A 20,020-nucleotide genomic window follows, 5' to 3' on the forward strand; every position below is an offset into this window, starting at 1 on the left:
CACGCTGCAGTGGTACAGTAAAGTCTACTGCCTCACTTCGAGCTAAAAGGCAGACAAGGAGCAATAACTCAAACCACAAGAGGTAAACACTGCTCACATGTAGCAGCTGCCTTGTGGAACCTAAAAAAGTCACAGTCGAAACCAATAAGCCTCACAAAAGTTCAACTTAAAAATTCTGGGAGCAGTTAGTAAATGTAATTTGTTCAGCTGTACTGTGCAGTAGGTATGAACCTCAATATTTCAAATTACGGTAATGCTGGATTGCTGAATTTGTTGGAGCTAACAACATTATTATTGAAATTTCCTTCTGTATATGAGAGAAAGAACTCATTCCATTGCACTAAAAGGCATCCTGTTCTTAACTGTACGATAATTTGCCAACTTCTGTCGCGCAGACTTACTGCTGAGGCGTGTCTCGGGCATGGAGTCGGTACGGTCGTGGAGCCACTCGGGAGGGTGTGGGCGAATGTTAGCCTGCGAGGCGGCGTATGCCACAGGATCGTTGCTGACCCAGGCGGTTAGGTAGATGTAAAAAGCTCCAGGGTTGATGATCCCATCAGCATCCACAAGCCTCTGACGAGTCAGCTGCAAAACCAATAAAGGAGATGGATTAATGACGGTAATAATTACAAATGTAGACAATATAGCTCTGTTACAACCAAAATTTCAGACACATTCTTACTTGTAGGCCCTTCATATTTATATTAGGCTATGCCAAACTTTGAAATTTGAAAATGGAATAATTTGCGAATGGAAAAAATAGAATTGAGGTTAGGAAAAAAACTTATGTGGAGCTTGCGGTCATTAAGCATACACTGGACACGAAAAGGCATTGTGGAAATAAGACAAGTTCAACCATAACATTCTACAGGTGAGCTAACCACAGAAATGCTTATTTATACACATGCATGACTGCAAGAGAACGGAGCAGCTTTCAAAATATAAGTCAAATATTACCCTCTCTCTCTCTTTCCAACCAAAGAAAAATCAACAAGTCAAACACTGGTTGCCCTTCTGAAAATTCCTGTACTTCTGATCACAGCTTCCCAGAATTATCATGCCACATTAAAACATGGAAAATGTTGAATCAGCTTCTCTCTTTACATACAGTGGATATTGGCTTGGCCGGCAAGCCTCAAATTCAATGTCCTGACCACTCTGAATAAATTTCAAAAAGGAAGCTTTGCAGCAGTCTCCTGTTAAGAAAGCAGCTTCTGCTGATGCCTATAGTACCTAATAGGTCCTCGTTAGTTTAAATGTGTCAGTATATTAACATTTGTCATAGGAGAGAAGGTTACAGATGGTTACAGTACAGCTGCAAAGGTTGCATTTTGATTTGAGAAAAATTTATATCGAAGTCTATGGATTGCAATCTTGGTATGTTAGAAGGTCACTCCAGTACTTTGGCCCTGACAGAATATGTATCAACAACTACATTAAATCTGATACATAAATTCATTCCTCAGTCATTCAGAGAATGAATCCTTCGAACTTTTGGATCTACTGGATGGAATGTGATGAAATGTGGAACAAATATTCATGTCCCCCTGAGGATGAACTGGAATAATTGTGACAATCTTTTCACTTTCATATTCTGCAATTATCAGGCTCAAATTTCAACACTTTGCTCAATAATTTATAGCCACATACCTTCGAAACAAACTACTTAGCAGCCAAACCTGCAATGCTAAACAGTACATGTTAGCATGCTGAATAAGGTGGTGAACAAACACAATATTTCTGCTTAACAACCACATGTTAGCATGCTAGCACGTTAGCAATAGCATTTGGCTTAAAAGCAATGCTGGGATGCTGGCAAGGCTACTCTTCTTTAGAGTCATGACCCCAAAATTTAATGCAAAATTGATGATGCTCAAACTATTATTACTGAAATAACATGACAGACGCCACTTGTGTAGCAGATACTTTGCACCATGTTAGTCTCTGTTAGCCTATAGCTAAATTCCTGACATCTACGCACAAGCGGTTCTGTCTTTGTGCAGATTATTGTCAAGTTCCGTTTCAGTTGGTGTTATTTGCCTTTGACTGCTGTGGACACTAGGTCGACATGACTGACTGTCTCACTCGGGGCTGTTACTTTGGCCCTCCCATGTGGAAGCGGGGGAGTGTAGCCTAGCAATGCTACCTCCTGAGAGGTAAAACCATTACTGCACACTGCTCTGCCACTCTCCCTTCTAGGAACCATAAATCCCTCTTTCACGGAGGCAGGGAGAGTTTTTGGGGGTTGAAGCTGGACTCATGGGGTTAGCTAGATGAAGAAAAGAGTAAGGCTTTTTGTGGTGGTGGTGGTGGTGGTGGTGGTGTGAGGGGGAGGTGGGGAGAAAAAAATTGCTTGAGTTAGCGTAACAATAAAAAAATTGGCTGGAGTCCCTGAGCGCGTCTGTGTGCAGTTAACCTGGTTGTTAACACTGAAGGAAATGCCACCCAGCAAATGGAGTAGAGCTATAAAAATAACACAACATCTGTACAAATGTTGCTCACACTTGGTCCTCCTGACCCCTATGGGTACCTAGAATGCCTGGCGCCACAGACCAACCCGGGCCAAAGAAGAAAACAGCTCTTGATAGCGTTAGCACGGCCTTTCTTTGGACTTTCCACCTCCTCCTCCGCTCAATATTCACCTCCTTCTGTATCCACTCACCAACCCTTTATCTTTCTAACTTTCAAGCCGTGCACACAAGGAACAAATGCTCACCCTGTGCAGAGATATGCTGGGACAGATTAAAGGCCCAGATCCATAGAGTGGCATATCAAAATAAAACATCTAGCTTTGCAATTTGCAGGGATTGGTAAAGATCTGGTCCTCATTTTGAGGTACAAAGAAAAAACAGCTACTGCTCTTGGTGCACGCAAAAGCAGAACACACATTCAAAACATACAAATGCACACACAGAGCTGCCTCAAAGAAACCACGTGCTTCAGCTCCCTTCATCGAAAGAGGACACAGCAGTGGAGCGCAGAAGGAGGAGAAGGGAGGGAGGAAGAGGCAGAGAGAGAAAGAGAGAGTGGTCGTGCGAGCAGGAGTTAGTGAAGGAGAGAGAGAGTCGGATTCCAGAGGATCTGGATTGAATTTAACAGCGGGATACGCAACAACTGTATGTCTTCAAGCTGTCACGGGAAGCCCAGGCAGCTCTGCTGGCGGCCCCCACGCCTCACAGCAAGTACACTTCCCTCACAGGCACAGGAAGTGATGTCACAGGGCCGCACACCAGGCCCTGCCTTCCGCTAGTGAACGTGATGGGAAGAGTAGTATGCAGCTGCAATGGAGTTTATTGGCTGTGAGAAATAGCCAAAACAAACATCTAAGAGTAAAAGAGGGGGAAAAGTCTTCCTACACATTTTTAACTTATATTCACGCACAAAGCAGAGCTACATGTCAGAGTTAATCATCTTTGACGAAAGCGATCTCAGTGTCGAAAAGGACATGGCTTGTTTTGTTTGAGGTTTGCAGAAATCCTGGCCAAGAATGTTGTTTTTATATTTCTCCAGTTTCTTATCTTCTGTTTTCGCTTTTTCTTGCCAAAGAATGCAGCCATGCATCCACGTATGTTGCTTTTTAGGAGGTGGTACTAGACTATAAACAGCATGCAATGCCCTGTTGAAGCACAGCAAGTTTCCACAGCGCCACAAACTTAATCTTCCCCTTCATTTCCTCTCGTTTCTACCCCACTCTCTCTCATTATCAACTTGTTGCTGTCTTTCTGCTGCCATAGAAAACACTAGATTTGATCTTCAAATAAGTTCCTCCTGGACCTCCTTCTGGGACCCAAGTTACCCGTTCACTCAACTTGAATCACAGTTCACATCACTTGTCCAGTATGATATTGCAGACAGGGCTCCATTCAACAGCAGAACTAGATATTGGCAGATGATTATATCCTTTGTTGTGTTCTTGTTTTTATTTTTACTGTCTGACAGTGAAGGCAGCTTTGCCAGTGGCTTTATAAAAAGAACTTTTCACAGTTTCATGGATTTTGTTTTTTTGTGTGGCTATGCCAGCTCTGGTGATGAAATTTGGGTGCATTCTTACCTAAAAAAAAAAAAAAAAACAGGGGCAGTATCCAAACTAGTGGACAAGCAAAAACTTGTGGGCTCCCTGGTTAACTATGGTGCAAGTTTGAAAGCCACAGTGAGCAAATAGCACAAGCAGCACCATTCCAGGCAACTGGATTGAGTGGAGGTAAAATACGTCTCTTTTCTTTTTAACTTTAAGCTTTTTACTTTCATTAGCCCCAATGTTTAAATGCAACACATAAGCATTTCTTTAACACAATAATAAACCTAAAACGTTCAGTCTATTCTACTGCACAGTAGGGCCAAGTATTCTACTGCATCATATGTCAAAGTATGCGCCAAATATGCAAATAGGCCTTTATACAGGCTCCAAATTAACCTCCTAGCGAGAACGGTTTATTTTGACAATTCTGATTATTCTCTTTTACAGGGCTGCAGAATCCAGAATAATTGTTTACTGACCCACTGAGGTATACGGGAGTTTCTCCGCATCAATTTCTTGAAAGCCGTCCAAATTCTCATACTTCTAACTGTGGCTTGGATTCACTGAAGTAGTGTCAAACTGAAAGGCTCGATGCTAAAAGGTAACAACTGACTGCCAAGGCCCTGAAATAATGCATATCTCACAAACACACACAAGCTGACAAATGGTTTAAATGAAGAGTTAATAGGTTTTTCAGAGGCAGTGCTGCTGTAGCTCCAGTGAGAGCTTTAAATTCCTGAGCTCGGTAAAGTCATCACAAAGAGAAGATGAACACAGACACAGAGAAAGAGAAAAATATGAATAGAGAGAGGCTGCTTTAGGTTGGGTGTGGTTCCTCTAGAGTCAATCACACATAACAAACACACACAAAGAACAAGACAAATAAAACTATTTCTTGGGTCTATTGCCAGACTGCGATCCATGTAATGCTGTCTGCGTACAATTCCTCATATCTGAATCCCATTTCATCATGGGAATGAGAAACATTGGTTTAAATTTTTAACATACCTGGTTGAAGTTGATGGGCTTTTCCCTGCGTCCTGTCTGTACCAGAAGTTTGTACGCCAGGACGCCATCATCTGAGCCATTCCTGTAGCTGATGGGGGTGATGCGGCCGGCCTCCCAGTCCTTGTCAAATGCCTGCTGGAGACCTGCAGGAAACCACAACAAGACAGATTGGTTGGATGTGGATGTTTGAAAAAGTTACATGCTCTGTTATCTTCATGCTTCCTCTGCGACACACTCACAAAGCATGATTCACAAGGAAAACAGAACACATAATAACCCAGTACAGTAAAGGAGAACTTAACAACAGTGCAAACCAAGCCTAACCCTATAATAAGCTTGATTGATTTAATATGATAACACAGTTTGATTCTCAACCACCAAACAAGACTTCAAAAGCCAAAAATCTGCTGGTTTTAATTCAAAGCGATCATTAGGGACTATATCAGTAACATGTGCCTTCTTTTCTATACTACTCTCTAATCCATATGTGTATCATTCCCGTCCTCTCGGCTCTCCCCCAAGGCCCATGCTGTGGTCCATCTGTGGGAGATGTTGTTTTGGGTCTCGTTCCTTGGCCTGTCTGGCTCCAATTTGTCCCACCATTGCAGAGAGCAATATCAGACACAGTTCTCTCTCTCTCACCCACATACTCTCTGTGTGGTTCCCAGCCGGCTCGCACACAGACTCGCACAATGTGTTTTATCGTTAAGAGCGAGTCAGCGAGTGCGTTTCCTCACTCAAAATGAAGCCATTCTTGGAACTGGTTGACATGTGAAAGATAATACTCGTTTGGTGGCATTCTGGAATTCAATACAAAGCCAGCAATCCCTCCCGAAGTGATTCCTGTCATCATACTAAATTAATTTAAGGTTGCATACAATTAAAGGTGTGTGTTGTCCTTGCTATACGCCAACTATTTATTTTTTTAAAAATTACACAAACTAGCACGAGCAATACTAGTGCAAGTAGAATAACTACATTTGAGTGACAATTTGCACTGCCAACATCATTTACAACTTGTTGCCAGAGGTTCTAACATACTTTGCTTTGCCTAAGGCCAAGTTTAAAAAACATGGCCTCCCACTTCATCCTCCTTCAGCCCCACTTATGGAAGACACAAGTGATTTTAATCAGCTACTGTCAGTGTCCATTTCACAATCCCTCCTACTTCTGAACTCTTGCCTAACATCTTGCTTCCTGCAGATTCATGTCAAAACACAGAAGAAAATTATGATCTCAAAACTGTTTCATGAGAAAGTAAATTATTCCCATGCCTAAACTATCCTGAATAGTAATGTTAAATGAGGTATAAACAAAAAAACATCTGTGATGTCAGCGTTAGGGTAAAATTTTAATTGAACTAACACTCACTGTGACTCATAACATATGATCCAAACCAGTTTGAGTCTGGTTGAGGTGGCAATTATATATCAAGTCTAATTTTACCTTGCAGCCAGTCCCTGAAGTAGTGAAGCCACATGCGTGGCAGCTGTCCATTGTCTTCCTTCAGCACATAGCGAACAGTGTGGAACCTCTGGTGGAGCTGGTGCAGCAGCGGCTGGTTCTGGGCATAATCAGCCCGCTGTGTCACCACATACATGTTGTAGAAGGAGAAGAACTTGAACTGGGCACCAATGAAGTCGTACTCGCTGGTCTCTCTGGGTACGATGTCCGTCAGCTCTAGGCCATCCCTCACCTGGGTGGTCCCATATAGACTGACTCCCAGCAGGCAGAGGAACAGCACAATCACAACCACCTGGAATCAGAGGGATCGAGCTTCAATCAGTCAGTTCGCTGCACTTCATCTTGCACCGATAACTTCTTAAAGCGTGTTGCATATTCTAAAAGAGTGTGGAGCAAAAATATGGATGATGGACATATAAGCTAAGGTGAATTTGAGCAATATATTCCAAAATATCCAGGAGGATTTACATACTTGAAATTAATTGCGTCAACGACATTGTCACAAGTTCTTTGACACACCAAGAAACACATGCAGTCAGATCAAATTATCATCCAAATTGTCTGTAAACATCAGTCAGAGTTTATAGATGGACACTTTGGTTCTGCTCGGCCTACTGCACGCACACACCAACCAAATAAACTGTCTGCTTGCTTACATCCCTTCAGACATTTTTGTTTTTACATTGTAACAAAGTTGCCATGCCATGATGGCCAAAAATAATAAAATTAAACCCACATTGTAATAAACCAGACTTTCATTTAAGTCATTCAGTAATGAAGAGAGTTCTTGAGTGAGGAAGCATAGGAGTGCGTGAAGCAATTTAGGAATATGGTGAAACATTTGACAGTGTAATGAAATTGAGGAACATTTTCTAATGTCAAGTACAGGCCACCAGATGATTTCAGCTCTGGAAGGCTTTGAGAGGACTGACCACCCACTAGACTGAGGTCAGACTGTATGTGTGTGTATGTGTGTGATTCAGATAGGACATGACCACAACCTCCACCCCAGATTTCTTCCGTCTACTCTGTTCACTCTGGTGACTAACCCTCCCATTTAAATTATCACTGCGGTGAGTCAGCAGGCAAACACACTTTTACCTCACACAGAAGCTCTTCAAGCCTCCTTCCATGCCTCACTTTTCTGCAAATGCACACAGGGGCGCTAAACTCACCTTGGTGGTGGGCTGCAGAAGGAACGGAGCATAATGCTTCTCGGCAAAAGAGGCCAGGGTCCAGCGGGAACAGGGGGGCTCGAGGCAGCGCAGGCCCAGTGAGGCCTCTCCAATCTGGGACAGCAGGTCCCGCGTGGAGCTGTTGTTCTCTGGACTCTGGCAAGTTGATGAGGCTGTATCACCCAGAGGAACTGAGCTGGCGCTTGATGTCGGGGCAGCCGGGGGAGGAGCAGGGTGATGATGGGAGAAGGTGGCAGAACCTCGAGATCCACCGTTACTTCGGCTTCCGCTGTTGTTGTTGCTGCTGAGGTTTGCATGATTGCTGCTGCTGCTGTTGTTGGTGTTGTTGTTGTTATTGTAATAGTCATTGTTGGGGTTGTTCCTAGTTGGAGGTGGGTTGATGGGCTGCACAGAGATCTGGGATCTGGGCTCGGCCGTGGTGTAGAAGGCCTGAGTCCGGGGGTCGTACTCTGTCCTGAGCTGCACCGTGGACTGCATGGTGATCTGGGTCTGCTGGGCAAAGCCGTGGCTGCTGTAGGAAGGAGGGGGGCTGCTGTAGCTTGGGGGAGGCGTGCGATACGAGGGAGGAGGAGTGCGATATGATGGGGGAGGGCTGTAGCGACTCCCATCTGCCCCATCCAGGTACGCCTGAGGCTCAATCTGAATCACACGATTGGCACATGGGCTGCAGGGATAAATACAATGGAAAAAAAGTCAGACTGGTTAAGCTTTGCATTACATCCCTTTAAAATATTTATCAGCTTTATGTTATTGCGAATCTTCTCTCTTCCTCTCTGCCAACAGCATGAAATACAGAACTGAGACACAACAATGGAATTTAATATTGTGTGTACACATCTGTACGACTGTAGAGCCAACAAGCATGCCCAGGCTGGCAGACAGACTGGTAAAGTTTAATAAAGACTGTGACAGATAAACACAAAGTCAAACAACCAAGCAGCCAGACAGAAAGAGACAACTTTCACAATAATTAGGTTTTGACCGAGGGGGATTAACGTGAAGGTGTGAAGAGATAAAAGTTTGTCAAATTTATTCATTGTCAGATCAGAGATCTGAGGAAGAACATAAAAGGAAGAAGAACAGGAAAGCAATAACTTTAATCAGAAATGAAAGAACTCCTTTGTATGAATGTGTGCACACCTGTAGAAGCAGCAGAAAATGTCAAAACGTCTGTCTTCTCGTCGGTAGAGATCCATGCTGAGGATGGCAGGAAAGATGAGCAGCACCATGGCGAAGTTAAACACCACCACCACTGCAGCCTGCAAGAAACACAAAAAACATTGTCTTATTTTGGAAAAAAAAGAGGTGCTTTGAACAGAAAAAAAGAATCAGACTGTGACTGATTTTTTGTAATTTGTATACAGTTGAAAACTGACAGAGGAGACAGGTTATGACATACAGTGTATGTAGCTTTTTGGTGGTCTTAAGTCTAAAGCAAGATTGAAATTCCATGGAAACAAAAGCACAGAAGACAGTTTTCTCAAATAAAACAAAAAAAAATCACAGCGTAGATAAATAATACATGAACATAAAGGAAGGTATTTCTCAGTAAATGTTCCTGCAATATCATCCATACACAAGTTCTAAACTGTGAAGATGTACAGTCTCCAAGAATTATCGTCTCTTAGCAAAAACACTGAGATCCCGTGGATATATATTAAAACAACACAGTCTGAATAAGCTAATGTCAAGGAAAAACTAGCTTTCAACACTTTTCCAATTCCTTTCAAGCCAAAAACAGAGTGTGCAGAGAAAAAGTGAGGCGTGTGTGTGTGTGTATGTGTAATAGAAGCCAGTACAATGTTGTGGTTAAGTATTTGAAGGTGGTGCACTGAAGCAGAGGGTGGGGGTTGGGGTTGGGGTTAGGTTGGGGCCCTGCCCAGAGTACAATCTGGATATTGCGTAGTTGCCAGACCGCTACACACACACACACACACACACACACACACACACACACACACACACACCCACACACACACACTCACACACACAATCCCGTGTGTGTGTGCCAGACCACCCAAGGAGCCAGAGGCCCGCGGGGCCTGAGGTGATGAGCAGGCACTGCGGCTGTACAGACAACACACACTCACACACCCCTTACACACTCACACAAAAAAATGCACATTAACACACGTATCTACTGCCAGCTTCAAAAAACTGTACAGCCTCCTACTTAAACCACACCTTAACACCAACCAGACAGACAGACACACAGACACACAGACACACAGACACACACACACACACACACACACACACACACACACACACACACACACACACACACACACACACACACACACACACACACACACACACACACACACACACACACACACACCCTCGCCCTCCCTCATTCCTCAGCTCCCTGCTCAGTCAACGAGAGAGAAATAATGTCAAAGAGATGAAGTTAGAAAGAAAACCTCTGTAAGTAGAGTAGAATAATTAATTCTCAATTGGCCCACTAACATCCAGACAGATACAGCATGACTCCACTCACACACACACACACACGCACACACACACAAAGCGACCGCTAGCTGACCCCACAGCAAGGATATTTATCATCACATCTGTCCACTGTGTATGAATGTGTGCATGTTCCTGTGGGTGTTTTTGTGTTGCTATCTGGACAAGTTTCTCTCTCTTTTTTTTTTGTTCATACCGATGGAAGGAAGCAAACAAGAGTCATAAATCCATAGAGGAGTCGACCACAGGAAGAGTTTAATGCTGATAAAGAGACACACACACACACAACAACACGTAATCTCCACACTGATACGAGGTTTGGAGATGTGTGTCACTGGTTGTGGATGTTTTCCACAATAAAAGATGGCTATCATTTCGATTGTCTAGTCCGTGAAGTTCGCCCTCCACCAGTCACAAAACCCCAAGTGTAAAGTATGCGTGGTATGTATGTGTTATGTCCGTGCGTGTGCCGTTCTGAAAGTGTGTGTATCTGTGCGCATGTGCGTGTGTACAAAGCGAGGCTGCATGGATTAGACCCATGGGGTAAATGGATCATGTTTGACAGACTCGCTGTACTAAAGCCATCTATCCACACATGCTAATATTGTACTCAATGTGGCGACATCTTACCTCACTCTGCCTGTGTGTGTGTGTGTGTGTGTGTGTGAGAAAGAGAGAGGAGAAGGGCGTGAGCTTATTATTTTGCTCAACTGCAATAGAGTATACAGCACTTACAGCATAATCACTTATATAACTGCTAGTAATTGCAAACATGTCAGTACAATATGTTTTTATATCTCCCTTTTTTATTGCATGTGCTTGTTTGACTAATGTCTGGCAAACTTTTTTTAAGTTTCTGTGTTAATTAGCAAACCAGAAAAGAAAGACTCTGAAACAGAATTAACTGAAGTCAGGATATGTTAAGAAAATCTTTGGACAAATAACAAAAACAATGACAATTTCAATGAGAAACCCTTTTGAGGGCGAGGATATAAATTTAACTAAGATCTGCTCTAAAAAGGGTCACATTCTGCTATTTCAAACAGTCTAAAGCACAAAAACAACAAAGAGTGGATTCAATATAGTGACATCAGCCATTTTTAATAAAATCATGCACAGCATATTTTGTTCTGCAATGATTGAAACCCCAACCTTATATGTGGTTTTGCAACCTTTACTTGTTCATATTCAGTTCTTATATCTACTGTATGTTCTAATTTCTTGTTCTGTCCTTTTATTCATTACACTGCTCCTAAGACCTTCACACAGGAGTCCTCAAATGTCTAATCTGCCTTTATCTTCTCATTATAGTATGTATCACTGTGACTGAGTTAGTGTTTAAATGAATCAATTCAGTGATTATTGGAGGCGTTTTGTCAGACGTCGCTTTCAGTACTTGCTTTTACTGTTCTGGTGACGTCTGTAATTACTGACAGATGTTAGAGAAGTAAGCGCTCCCCTCTGGATCCCCCCACCTTTGCACACACAAACAACCAGGCCATTGCTTTTCAACCTCCCACACAGATACTACAACTCTCCACACTCACGCATACACGAGTGTGAGGATTTTCAAGTGCACACACACACACACACACACGCGAGGAGGGATATGGTTACATGGACCTCGGTCACAATCTGGACAGACACCGGGCCCACCACTACAGCCTGGAAGGAGGAGGGAGGGATGGATCTAACAAAAACACACACTCTTCCTCATGCAGCCGCCATCAATTTGATGAATGAAATCAATGAAACAATGGTCTGGAGTCAGTGAGGACTGGAACAGGACTATTAGTGAGCGAGAGGCCCCACATGACTGAACTCTCTCTCTTCCACACAACACACACTCGTTACCCGGCGTACCTGTAGAGAAAAGGCTCTGAGCGCTGGGATGGGGATGAGGGCTGCCATGAAGAATGCTGTGACGTTACTGATGGAGGTGAGAGCCACGCTGGCCCCTGTCCTCTTCAGACACTCCCCCGTACGGTCCTGACAGAGACAGAAAGAGGTGCAGATGAAAGGAAAGGCAACAAAACTTTTGATCAGATCGTAGCCAAAGGCGAATGTGTAATACTCCAGATTATGTACAATTATCATAATACTGCAGTGACTGACAGTGATTGCAGTGTTTCTTGAAGCCCTGAAGTGCTTACATAATCCACCTGGGCCTCTTCTACTTCTGTTTGAAGTGTGGAAAAGAAGCAAATGAATGAAATTTTAGTGAGATCAGCGCTGCCGAACAAATTGATTTTTCCACTATTTTTTTCATAATGAACACACACCGACAGAGGAGTGACAAACATGCACACGACCCTGGAAGGTTTTGTCGGCGACTGTGTGAAGGTTTGAGGACGTGCAGGACCACACAGGGAGCGTCTGCAGGCGTGTGCATCTCTGTGTGTGTCTGTGTGCGCACCAGGCAGGAGAGATCAGGTTGAGCTCTGTTTAGTTTTCATCTCAGTCGCACAAAGGAAGCTTGGGGGGGGGCGGTGGTGGTGAGGGAGGCATAGAGACGAGAGCTGGAAGGGGAGCGAAAGCAGGGGGAAAACAAAAACAGGCAAATACATGCCTGCGTTTTCCCCCTCCGCAGATGAAACGTTACCGCGCTCCACAAACACACAGCCACCCACATGAGATTGCACACTTTATTTACACTTTTGTAAACTTTGATGTCTGTCAGTTCTGTATTTTTGCTGTTTTATTTCTGCATGTGCTTGAGAACAATCCCTTGCATTACAATCTACACTTCAAATCACTATGAGTATACAAAATATTTTCACCCAAAGACATTTTTGAGTGTTTTAGAACCACTTAATATTCATCAAAGTCGGCGAAGCAGACGGAAACAATTCTGAAATTTAGGTTGTTAAATCAAATAACACATGTAACCAATAACAATAACGACGTTTTGAAAACAAATGTAAATTATGATGGTTAGCATTCTGTTTTGAAAAAAAGGAGCACATCTATTATGGACTGTTGCATAGATAATCGGGCCGAGTGTGTGGAACATGGCTTTGTTTGATGCTACATCACAGGCACAGACAGGCTTTCACACATTCCTCTATGGAGGAGATAAGCCAGCAGAGGGGTATAAACAGGCTGAAATGTGGATATGTGCCTCACCTCGAACGGGATTCTCTTGTTCTGTCCGGTCTCACTGAAGGCATGAGCGAGGAGGAAGACATCATCCACTCCGACTCCCAGAGCCAAGAACGGGAGCACCTGCAGCACACACATAAACTTAATGAGCTACTGTATGTATTTATCTCAGAATTCTGCTGTTTTTTAAAAAGAAACTAAGTGTGAAGCAGCCAGAACCATACACTACTCCAGATACTAGAATAATAAACATATTCTTGCAGTGTGTTAATCATCTCTGGGTATTATACCTGAACAGTTTTTTGAACACAAAAACTTGACAACTTTCTTTCTGTAAAGACAGAAACTTAAATATACAGTAATGGCAGCTGCAAAGCCCTTCCCAAGTCAAGGAAATGGTCCTACGCTGTCTCAAATGGCATTTGGTTGATATGGGCGGATCACCAGCTCTCACAGCTCACCTGGGGCTTCCAGGACATAAAATCTGTCCTTTGTGCTCAGACTTTTTGCCTAGTTTTAGTGTCTTTTCTGAGTGTGAGCCATTAGTTTTGACCTTTACTAACCAACAGTCCAGAGTCGCTGTCCTTTGGCATGTCTTTCAATTACCTGTGTGGTGGCAGCGTTGAAGGAGATGCCCAGAAGAGAGCAGAGGCCCAGACCAGCTGCCACAGATAGCGTCACCAGCAGGACACCCGCCAGGCCGACAGCCCCCTGAGACTTGGCACAGTCCCACCGCAGCATGGTCAGACACGCATAGGCCAGCTGGACACAGGTGGCAAACAAGCAAATCATTGATTAATCCACCTGCTGCATGTGTGAGTCAATCATTGCAGTGGACCTTTTCTCCTCGTCTAACTGATCAGTATAACCTGTCTGTCTTCTTCAGTCCAAGCCTAAGCATATTTTTGTATCTTCTCTCACCATCAGCAGGTATCCACTGGCCACACGGATGACGCTGACGTCAGAGAAAGACTTGAGAATATCTTCCAGAGTGGTGGTGGTGAAAGACAAAACCTTCTGGGACGAGTTTGCTGCGACACTCTGCAGCACTGCCTGTAGAGAGAAACAAACAGAAGCAGGCAGATGAAGAAGAGAGGCAGAGGGCAAAACCAACAGAAAAAAGTACTGAAGGATGTTAAAAAACAATGTTAAATAAATCAGTAAATGAAGCAACAGAAGCAGTACTGTTCAGATATTTTTATGATTGTGAATACATCAATTCAATGACTGATTATGACAGTCCTGTAGGTGCAACTTGTGAAGAAAAAAAATTGATTAACATCGAACTCAGAAACTACCTACTACTTAAAAAACTTTGGAAAAGTTTGGAGTCTTTTAACAAACATTCAACAGTGGGATGGCATTAAACTGTACAGTTGGAGAGCTGAAAGCAAATAGATAAAATACAACCTACAGTGTTACTCACAGCAGCAGTAGCTCTGAACATTCAAGTTCTGGTTTAATCTGGTTTAAGCCATAATGATAAGTCTTAAATTGATCATTTGACATTTATAATGAGTTACTGCTCTTGGTTGTTATCTGAGTGCAGATTATTACAGAATAGAAGTTAGTAAGATTTTATTTTCCGCTTTACCACTTTCTTCTCTCAATATACAAATGCTAATTTGTACCAATTTTACATATTTATATAGTTTCACTCATGACATTATTTGAATATGTTGCACTGTTGTTTACAGAACCTTAATTTCCTCATTCACGTTTTATTCTCATTTTAAGCATTTGACACTTTATCGCGCATTTTGCACTTTTGTACTCTTTTTATTCATAGTATATTTAACACGTGATGGTGTATCTTGTATCTTAGTATATTTTTCTGTTTTTTTAATTTATTTGTATTGTGGTGGTGGTCATTTTACATTTTATTATATTCTATTCTATATGCAACTGACAATGATTTTCAGTAGAATATGCAATTGACTTTTCTTATTCCTAATTTTTGCTTTTGGCCGATGTTAACTAAAATGTACATTCCTGAAAGAAAGAGGTACACTAAACCAACTCAATGCAAGTAGCATCTCAGATTAAAGTCAAGCTGCACATGGAGTCTGTCTTTTATCCTGTTTGATGAGTAACATAATAACCAGCATGTATCGAATAACAAAAATCCCATCCTGTGCGTCTTAAAACACAAAAACAGCCTTGAATAAAGGGCTCGGCCTCTGTCGTAGGAGAATCTGCAGACAGTACCATAACCCATCCTCTCTCTCTGTTTCTCTGTTGCTATCTCAGGGCAGACAGATGGCTTCAACATTGAACTGCACTTACTGCTCAGTGGGGAGTAATGCTGGCTGACACACATTAGGAAACACGCACTAGATCACACACACACTCGCACCCAGGTGTAAACTTGCACATGTGTCAGGCACATACCGACATGCATGCACATTCGTGCAGACACGCCTAAGCGCACACGATATGCACCACAAACACGCACGCACTAACAATGTCTGGCATCTTTTTCTACTTTTATTCTTGCCATTGATAAGAAAGACACTCTGTATTTAAAAAAAAAAAAAAGAAAAGATCACACCTTTTTGTTTTATCAGTGATTCCTGGACCCAGTGATGAATGGCGCACACACACGCACTCACATGTAACACACACATACATAGACACACAAGGTCACACCATGTGGAACAGAGGTTGGGCCCCCCAAAACAAAGACCAGATGATGTCACACATGAGCCACCAATGGGGCCACAGCTGGGAAAGCGATTGTGTGTGAACTTTTGAGCGTGTTTGCGAGTGTGTTTGTGCGTGAGTTTAAGAGAGAGAGAGCAAGAGTGTGAGAGAGAAGAAAAAGAGAGATATCCAGCACTCTCTTAATGTATTCCAGACATGCTCACCCTGTTGCTCTATTGCTCCTCTCTACTGAGCAGTGAGAGCAAAGCTTTAGCGCTTTACCACACACCAACAGTGGTTCTAGTATCTATCAGGGGCCGGGGCTTTGGATGGGGCCTTTCCATGTTCACCTGTATCCGGCTGGTGATTTACAATGTGGTTGTAGAGGATTTAGAGTAGATTTCTGTTCTTTTTTTCCCCCTCCCCTCTTTCCTTACCCTCCTTGCTGAAGCTTTCTCTCACTCATTTCTGAGCGTTTTTGGCCCTTACCTCAGAGTATCTCCTCTGCCAGGCTTCCAGTATGGCTGCAGCCTTTTCTTCATTCCAGTTGATGTGGGAAACCTCCTCGTAGCCTCGAAAGTGCTCAAACATCTGCTTGGGAGTCATCAGCTGGAACATGGTCTGTAAGGCCTGGGCACTGGAGAGAAGGGGAGGAGGGAGGGTGGCAGAAGGAGAGGGAGGAAAACATGGAGAGGATGAAAGAGGGAGAACAAAAAGAGGTAGATGAGGTGCAAGACAACATCAAATGTACACAGAAAAATCAACAAGGTGAAGAGTTGGCTTTCAGCACTGTACAAATAACATTAGAATGTGTACTTGGATTTGTAAATGCACAAAACACACCCCTCAGCAACACTCAGTCCACAGCTAGGAAGTGCAGATGCTGTATCTTGGCCAAGTTTTTTACAGTTTTTCTCAGTCGCTTTGGTACATTTATCAGATCAGGATTGAAATTCTTAAAACTACTTGTTCAGTCTTCACATCATTGTGTCACTTGTGCATATCAAAAAAAGCAGTTTCTCCTTTCTTTGAAAAAGTTGCAAAAGCTTTGATACATCCTTGCAAATGATTCTGTACAATTCTCCGCTGTTTCCTACATTATCAACTTCCTATGTCATGTTGATCAAAATGGATTATAATGGGTCTCTGTTGAAGAGTCTCAACCCCCACAACATTTAGGGATTAGTTCATCGCATCAGTCCTTACATGCAAAATGGTTGAATAAGTTGTCATAATATGTCAAGGATACTTCTATACATTTCCATTAGATGTATTTTTAAAAAAAAAAAAATCTGTCCTGAATGAGTAAATTGCTCCCAGGTGAATCTTGACTTTCTCTAACGAAGGGAAATGTGTGAAGGGTTTGGGTTTTCTGAAATTGCTCAAAAACACAAGAGAAGATATTCGTGATGTGGATGAGAATTTGTGGCCCAACAGACAGGAATGTCAGGAGATGTAGGAAGACCACATTGTAATTCTCCTACAGCACTGCATGCACAGTTTTCCCTAAGGAGATTGTCCTATGTTCACATTTCTACTGTTGTTTTTTCCTTTGTGCTATGCAGCGCTGTTTTCCTTTCTATATCGCAATGACGTGGTCTGTCAGCAAATTACAATACAAACAGTAAAATGTAAATGTGAATCTTGTCCAGTCTCTTGCAATCAATCTCCCACATACACTAAGGTGTAACTTGCAATTTACAATAATTGTCATCAAAACTTTAGCCATAATTTACATCAGAACATTCCTCCAGAGTACAGTTATAATAACAACATGACTAAGCAATCTGACTGTCTGATCCACACAATGACACAAGGATTTGTCATTCTGATGGCACTGACATGTTCATTGACACAGATATTTACTTTTGAGAGATGAACTAAGGATTTTGAGCAAGAGACTTTTGCAGGTAATCCATGGTGTTTCGCTATTTGTATGAATTGTTTTGAGAAATGCACTTACTGTTTTGCAAATGTCGAGGATGATTCGAGGAATGTACCAAAGCTACTGAGAAAAATTGTAATACATGCTAGCGTTTCATACCAGAGAAAAGATGCTTGTCAAATAGGGGTCCAGCGGGAGCACCAACCAAACAGGGAGATGAAGCAGAAAAGACGGAATCATCCAAGAAACCCACCAAACCAAAAGGCTTGATACTCAAAATTAGCTTATTTCTAATCCGAGCAGTCCCAAAATAAAGGCAAAGGTGAAGCAAGTGCAAATAAACAGATAGCAGTCATAATACGTTTAATGTAATGTGACTATTGAGCCCAGGATACAGACGCCATCAGCTCTAAGACTTGTTTGGTTTGCAAAATGAAAATGGAATACTGCAGCTACAAATAGTCATTGTTTCAATTGTTTTCACTTCAAATACTTCATAGATTATTTTCTGATTAACCGATTAATCCTTGAGTTTACAAAATGAATGAAACTTTTGAGAACCTAAAATGACACGTGACCTAAAATCCTAGTTTTACCTAATCAAAACTCACAGACAATCAGCTGACAGATCTAAACATAATAAAAAAGCAGCAATATTACATGCCATTTTGATTCCATAAAAGACTTGCTTGTCATTATTTTTTGTCTATCAGTTAGTCAGTATGTTGATTTAGCACTCATTTAGAAGATGAAACATAAACCACTTGGCAACATTTAGTTAATCAATACATGGCATTTCCCTAGTAATTCATCCAAAACTACAATCCTCACTGTTATCGTCATCATGAACAAAATCATATAACTCATCATTTTCTTCCACCTATTAAACAGAAACAAATAAAGGCAATAGAAATATGTGTATCCACAGTATTTGTACAAAACAAATTTCTCACATACTCTCTTTCTCACTCTCCTTCAGAATCAAACACCTTCTACAAGGCTCCCCATGATTACAATGGCCATGATTAATGAGGGATGCACTTTTTTTAAAGTGCACATCAGGAAGAAAATTAAGGACTAGAGTCTGATGTGTTTTTAAATCATGAAAGTTTAAAAATCAAAAAGGTAGACATTACTCTGTCAGTCTTTATGAATGTGATTTCAATAATATGGCGATATTAACGGTCATAGTGGAGGTTACTAAACAAGATGTAAAAATTGAGCGCCAGCAGAAACAGCCTAACCATATACACACACACACAGACACACACACAGACACACACACAGACACGCACACACTCTAATGACCCAATCTTGCCAGGAAAAAACATAACCACAAAACACAAACAACGCACCCCACTGTACTCTGTGACCAGCATGTGTGCGAATTTGGGTTTGCCTTTGTGTGCACACATCCAAACTGCAATTTAACGTTAAAGGAAGTGGTTCAAAACGTTGGATAATTTGTGTAGCATTCTCCTGTTAAAGGATGCTTCTTATTGCTGAATGAAATGTACATGTTTTTAGGACCGGTGTAAATATGATGCCTTCTTGTTTTAACTGTGTATAACAACAGTAACTGACTGACTGTAATGTGCAACGTTATGGCATAGATATCTTATTTCATGCATAAAACTGTTTAGATTACATGTCAGTAGGCACGTCACATAATCTATAACTCTTGGCTTGGGGCTTGTGCTGGAATTAAGTCCGTGTACCCTAAATCGCTGTATATTTGTACAAACTAGCTGGCAATAGATCACTCTTTGCACATGTGTATGTGCGTATGAGTAGGCAGTGTCCAAGCAGAGCAGCCCGAGCTGAGCAGGAACAGCTGGAGCTCTAAGATTTCACTGGAATCTGCTAATGACTGCAAGATTTATAGCACACAGTGCACACGCACGCATGCATGCGCTGCTTCAGAGAGCAAAAGAGAACAAAAAACACGCAGTCTTTCCAGAATAAGCGCCGTCGTGATCAGCGCAGTGTTTATGAAGGTGTGCGAGTGTGGGGTGTGTTACCTGAGCAGGGGTCCGCTGCCGTTCTTGGTGGTCCCTCCGACAATCAGTTCCTCCTGCCAGTGCATGTATTTCCTGGATAGTCCATGGCAGCCACCGCTCAGGGCCCGTGCCACATCGAAGGGCTGGTGCAATAAAAGCAACAGGCGAGAAAATAAGTTTCAGTAGTTAGCTTTCAACTAAAGAAACTAAAGGTTGCATGTATACCTAGACATTC

General features: G+C 42.3%; 1 protein-coding gene across 2 annotated transcripts in view; it reads right to left on the reverse strand.

The window, feature by feature from the left end:
- The window catches only part of ptch1 (patched 1), a 54,041-nt gene that overhangs the window by 12,113 nt on the left and 21,908 nt on the right, over positions 1 to 20,020 (reverse strand). For both annotated transcript variants that reach the window (XM_023282452.3, XM_023282451.3), the window contains exons 7-17: positions 19,807 to 19,928; positions 16,390 to 16,537; positions 14,179 to 14,310; positions 13,864 to 14,019; positions 13,282 to 13,380; positions 12,019 to 12,144; positions 8,827 to 8,945; positions 7,666 to 8,350; positions 6,473 to 6,782; positions 5,027 to 5,169; positions 402 to 585 (exon numbers count right to left, since the gene is read on the reverse strand). In XM_023282452.3, the coding sequence (XP_023138220.2) occupies positions 402 to 585; positions 5,027 to 5,169; positions 6,473 to 6,782; positions 7,666 to 8,350; positions 8,827 to 8,945; positions 12,019 to 12,144; positions 13,282 to 13,380; positions 13,864 to 14,019; positions 14,179 to 14,310; positions 16,390 to 16,537; positions 19,807 to 19,928 (2,224 nt within the window). The remainder of the gene's footprint in view (positions 1 to 401; positions 586 to 5,026; positions 5,170 to 6,472; positions 6,783 to 7,665; positions 8,351 to 8,826; positions 8,946 to 12,018; positions 12,145 to 13,281; positions 13,381 to 13,863; positions 14,020 to 14,178; positions 14,311 to 16,389; positions 16,538 to 19,806; positions 19,929 to 20,020) is intronic.

Source organism: Amphiprion ocellaris, chromosome 6 (assembly GCF_022539595.1).
Source record: "Amphiprion ocellaris isolate individual 3 ecotype Okinawa chromosome 6, ASM2253959v1, whole genome shotgun sequence".
In the NCBI taxonomy this organism is placed as follows: domain Eukaryota; kingdom Metazoa; phylum Chordata; class Actinopteri; family Pomacentridae; genus Amphiprion; species Amphiprion ocellaris.